The following is a 5,932-nucleotide window of genomic DNA, read 5'->3' on the forward strand; positions in this document are numbered from 1 at the left end:
GACTCGCACCATGCAGGGTGAGTTAACAGGAGACAGAAACATTCTAGCCATTCTACAGCTTACTGAATTTTAAATTCAGGCAATCAAAGCCTCCACCTCTTTTGCCACACTATAAAATCCCAGTCCAGTGTTTCACATTTTTATTTTTCATACTGTTAAATTGGCTTTTTTTTTTTTTTTTGTAACTTTGTCTACCAGAGACATTGGCGATGTTTTCGACCAGACCAGCTCATCACCTGCACGACCAGCCACGGCCTATGGCTTCAGACCCGATGAGCAGCCCTTTTATCAGTACTCATAGACACTTTGAGTCTGCTTTGTTCACATCGTCTTTGTTTCATTCCTCTCCACCAAGTGCATATTCACACATTATCTACAACTCCACTCTCATTGTTTAATTTATTAAAGTGACAGCCCCTTGCAGTGTAGCATTTCATATGCCTCATCTTGACATGTTAAGAATAGTTGTAGTTATTCAGACAGTGCTTTCAAATGCTGAAATTAATAATACAGACCACACTAACACTGCAGATTGCATACAATTTTCACTTAGCTATTTCATCTATTTACAATCATCTCAAGCAGAACTAGTTACGTCTTTCTTTAAAATTTGCTTCTGTATGTTGGTAGGTTTTGCTTTTCTTTTTTTTTCTTATGTGATAATTAATATTTATACAAAAATATTCAGCGTCTTTATTGAACTGTTTGAGATCCTTCATTTTGGCTCCTTCAAAACCATGTCAACATGTGACATTTATTTAATGAGTTTACAGCATGTTTCTTTTATCTATGTCACTGTAAAATGGGAACATTGTTGTTACAGCCTAGGGTGCTTTCACACTGGCCACCTAGTCTGGATCTCCACAAAAAGACTTCCTCCTTGTGTATTAGTCGGGGATAGATTTCAGTTCATGTTAAATGTTGCATAAGTAAATTTGTGACTGTTAAAAGGTCCAAGTTGATGTAGGAGCTGAATGCTGACCAACAGATAAAAGCCTGGTGCCTACATTACCTGCAGGGCAGTGTAGTTGCTGACAGTTTGTTCAAATCATTCTGTGATCCGCTGGTATACCTTAAGTCTGCAGCAGAGAGGAGAGCAGGCTATAGTCTGCTGAGCCGCATTGACATTTTTTTTTAAACTGTGAAATTCTTCAGCTCCTTAAGTGAAATTCTATGTTAGCATTATTAGAAATTAGGAAACTGCAAAGGCTTTAAACACCTGTCCCCCTGCCCCCTTGTTTTTTTTTTTGTTGTTGTTGTTGTTGTTTTTTTATATTGATGTGCAATAGTGAAGTGCTGTCTGTTTCCATCTCTGTTACTACAAGCTGAAAAATAAAATTTCATCATGTCTTTCATGATCTCATTGGCTAATGATTTAAATTGTAAGAAACAGCAATGACTTCAAATACAATTCCCAAGAAGGAAAATTGGTAAACGATGCTTGTTTCTTATTTTTTGTAGCACTCCCAGGTGGTACTGTGCCATTAGTTCATTTTCTTAGTCTTTGCCATTGTCCTCTAGTTTTCTGCATGCATTTCAAAGTGTATGTACATCACATACAAATTAATATTTAAAAAATGCAAACCCAGTCTCAAAGCGCCCTAAGATTTATTGTAGTTTGAAATTTGGCTTATAACAGATGTCAAAACCACAGCAGTATTATGGGGAGCTCTTCTTCTAACCACTACATTTATGTGATGTTTCTGACCTGCTACCCCACAGACTTGCTAAATCGAAATCTGTCCTGTCAGACCACACTTAATGCAGTGTTCATAAAATGAGGCCAGAAATCCTTTCCTTGAGGAAAGATAGCTGTGAACTGAAAAAATGTGTTTCAAAAAGAAACACAAAAAAACCCATCCATGATCATCAGTCACCTAGCACATCATTTCTCATGGCTGTTTAAATAGAAACAAGAGTGTACGTTGGGTATTCCTCATAATGCTTCTGGGTGTTTTTTAACAGCAATGAGATCTCAAAAGAGTTGTCTCTGTGAACATGCACTTAAAAAATAAAACAAAAACAAACTCTAAAAAAAGAAGCTAAATATAACATGCCTACTTTGATAACATGGTTTAACATGTATATTTTAAATACATGGTGGCATATTAATATTAAATGGCACTGATTAAACCACATATGGAAAAGATGGTCTGTTTGAAGAAAACTTTTACATACAGTATTGGTTTTAGTCCTATTTGCACATATGTACTTGTTTTTGTTTACTTTACCATAAGTTTGTTTTTGTTTTTTCTCTTTCTCTCACCCTCTCTCTCGCACTTTTTTTCCCACTTCACTCAGCATGCGAGCCTTGTGCTTTACGCTGGGAAGCGGGGGGAGGGGCGGTAGCAGTAGCACTGGAACAGAGCAGGAGGGAGAGAGAGAGAAAGAGAGCCAGGGACAACAAGGTCACATTAGAAAGGTATAGTAATCATCCACAACTATTTTCAGTTGCAGATGATAAAGGATTCGGAAAGTTTATTCATGCAGGTCCATATGACAGAGAATATGCATCTTCTTTTTGTTTTCATATTATAATTTATATTTAATTGTGTTGTGGTTTGCAGTGTTTTGTGTTGTTTCACTTTAAATTTGTAAAAGGAAAAAGCTGAAAATTTAAGTAGTTAAAAGTTGAAATGTGAATAGTTGAGTTTTGTATTATGATTTATTTATTACATTTTATGTGGAGTGAATAAATAAAAGTATATTGACGATGGCCCCTACAGACAAAGCACATACAAACTTCAAATCACGTACGAACCCTGAAGCACGTACAAACTCCAAAACACGTAAAAACACGTACAAACTCCAAACACATAAAAACTCAGAAGCACATAAAAACTCAAAACACGTACAAAAGACAACAGAAGTACTCCAGGATGCTAGGGGCAGTGTTGAACTTTTGTTACCTAGTGGCTACACAACCCAGCAAGTACCAACAACCGGATTTGGTGTGTGGTAATAACAGGTAAACGAACATTTTTTTAATTTTTTTATTAAAATGGTAAATGGCCTGTATTTATATAGCGCTTTACTAGTCCCTAAGGACCCCAAAGCGCTTTACATATCCAGTCATCCACCCATTCACACACTGGTGATGGTAAGCTACATTGTAGCCACAGCCACCCTGGGGCGCACTGACAGAGGCGAGGCTGCCAGACACTGGCGCCACCGGGCCCTCTGACCACCACCAGTAGGCAACGGGTGAAGTGTCTTGCCCAAGGACACAACGACCGAGACTGTCCAAGCCGGGGCTCGAACCGGCAACCTTCCGATTACAAGGCGAACTCCCAACTCTTGAGCCACGATCACCCATATATATTTGACTATATATATGAATGCTTGTGTATAAATACACAAACAATACACATATGCTTTCAATTGTGTAATTTAAGTGATCTAAGTAGCTCTGGTTTGGAAGTTCAGAGCTACCTAGATCACTTATGCTAGAAATGTGTTTTGGAGTTTGTACGTGTTTTGTCTCTAGGGGCCACCGCATATATTTATATATAAACATATATAAATAAAACCACTTTTTTTTTTTTACATTAGTAATTTCTTTTGTGCATAATTTTATATTATTGTTAATAATAAATTAATTAAAGCAACAAAACAACCTGAAGAGCCGGTTCGGAGCCGAAAGAGCCGGCTCTTTTTAGTGAGCCGAACTGAAAGAGCCGATTCTCTAAAAAGAGCCGGAAATCCCATCACTAGTTGTTAGAATTTATTTAATATTACTTTCTAGACCAGGAGCCTTTTCTACGCAGCTGATGGCTGGTAACTGTGCAGGGGCGGATCTAGCAAAGTTTAGCCAGGGGGGCCAATAGGGGATGAACAGGGAAAAGGGGGCACAAAGACATACTTTTCATTCTTATTCTCATTTAAAATATCTAGCTTTTAATAAATAATTATCTGAATCTGATGTAAAATGTATAGAAGTCCATTACTGTATATAGTAACTATTAAGTCTAATATACCCTAGTAAGCTAGTATTTTTTCCTTTGGGAAGGTACCATCTGTGCAGTCTGCAATTCTTTTGAAGAAAGATGTTGAATCTATTTAATTATTCTTGAAAAATAATTGATTTCTGTGCATTTTTTTCACCCTGCATCAAATTAAAGTTGATTACGTCGATTAAGCATCATGAGGTGGGGGGTGGGTCCGTATTTTATTTTTTTTTGCTGGGAGTTTGCAACCCTATTAGTTAGGTTGCTTACTCTTTAAAATACCAGAATAGGGAGGATGGAGTAGGTTTAAGTTTATTAGATTGATTAGTATTGAACTATGAAATGTTTTGGGTGCAGTGTACTTTTTTGCATACAGGTATAACAGAATAGCTTTAGTGTTGTTGTTTATTTAAACTTGAGTATGAACTTATACAAAATTCAGCAAGATATTAAAAAAACAGTTTTATTGATTAAAAAACACTATATCGGATTCATATCGGTATCGGCCAATATCCAAATTTATGATATCAGTATCGGACATAAAAAAAAGTGGTATCTAGTATCTTGCCCAAGGATATTTGGCACACAAACTTGAGGAGCCAGGGATCGAACCACCAACCTTCCAGTCAGCAGCTGACCTGCTGTACTACTGCTCCTTAGCTACAGCTAACCCAATACTTCTGAAAGTACTTTTATTGCACCATGTTCATTCACTCATGAGCTGCTCTAACATGAATCAAATGGCTGAATTGCTGCCTTATTATGCAGTCAAGTTCTTTAAAATCTAGCTAAAGACCTACTAATTTTGTTCAGGTGTGTCACAGCAAGGACACATTTAAAAGTTTCAGGACATTGGCCCTCAAGGACTGGAGTTTGACATCCACGATCTACACTAAACCTGTCATATTTAGTTTAAATCTATTTTCACAGTTACAGGAAAATCAATTCTGCATCTATCTATAATTATCAGACATTAACTTGTTTTTGTAAAACACTTTTAAACAAGAATAACAAAGAAATGTTGTAAATGACAATGCAATGAAATAATAAATCGAGGTCAGGTAGCTTTTTTTTTTAAAATGTTTTAATGGAATGATTTTTATGAAATAGGTCTAGAGAGGAACATTTTTATCCTTTATAAATTAAAAATAGATCACACACCTCCTAGGAGAGGTAGTATCTTCTCTTGCTGATATATGGTATAGCAAACACACGTATATCTGTCTGAGTGTAAGGGCCTTTTGTTCAGATACGCTAGACTCCTGGCACCAGCTTTGGGGAGTCTTCACGGGGTCACATCTTGACCCCCCGCCCACACACACACACAGACACACACACACACACATACTTACACGACACACACACACACAAGGTATTCTTTGTCCACATGTATACCTATATGAAATGTCATATGTTAATGTACCTATGCATATTCATGTAACCACAATAAAAGGAGTGCTATGGGGAACCTGGCTGAGAGTCTGATGGAGGTCAAATGGGTGGAACGACACTTGGCTCCAGGCAGGTCTCCCTCATGAGTAACACAAAGAACTTTGCCTACTTGTGTCTTGCTTTTTGCTGTGTAGTAAATTGTCTTGAACGTTCCAGCAAATAGGTGTATGCTACAAACCTATCAGCTGGCTTCTCCCTTAGAGACAAGGTGAGAGGTTCAGCCATCCGGGAGGGGCTGAACCAGGAGGGGAGAGTAGAGCCAATGCTCCTCCACATCAAAAGGAGCCAGTTGAGGTGGTTCAGGCATCTGACAATGATGCCTCCATGGGCATCTCCTGGGTGAGGTGTTCTGGGCATGTAACCACCAGGAGGAGGCCCCGGGAAGACCCAGGACACGATGGAGAGATTATATCTTGGTGTTCCCCTGGACAAGCTAGAGGAGGTGGCTGGGGAGAGGGAGGTCTGGGCTTCTCTGCTTAGGCTGCTGCCCCCCCAACCCGGCTCCAGATAAGCGGAAGAAGATGGATGGATGG

The 5,932-nt window shown here is 38.4% G+C and overlaps 1 protein-coding gene across 2 annotated transcripts in view; it reads left to right on the top strand.

Moving 5' to 3' along the window:
* The window catches only part of LOC146554189 (kinesin-associated protein 3-like), an 18,818-nt gene extending 17,460 nt beyond the window's left edge, over positions 1-1,358 (top strand). For both annotated transcript variants that reach the window (XM_085253784.1, XM_085253783.1), the window contains exons 19-20: positions 1-17; positions 199-1,358. The exon at positions 1-17 is cut by the window's left edge and continues 68 nt beyond it. In XM_085253784.1, the coding sequence (XP_085109910.1) occupies positions 1-17; positions 199-301 (120 nt within the window). In that variant the 3' untranslated portion in view covers positions 302-1,358. The remainder of the gene's footprint in view (positions 18-198) is intronic.
* Positions 1,359-5,932: the final 4,574 nt, after the last annotated feature.

The sequence above is a fragment of the Mchenga conophoros genome, linkage group LG18 (genome assembly GCF_057382185.1).
Source record: "Mchenga conophoros isolate Kocher_MC1m ecotype Shallow Benthic linkage group LG18, M_conophoros_male_GT1.1, whole genome shotgun sequence".
Taxonomy (NCBI): Eukaryota; Metazoa; Chordata; class Actinopteri; order Cichliformes; family Cichlidae; genus Mchenga; species Mchenga conophoros.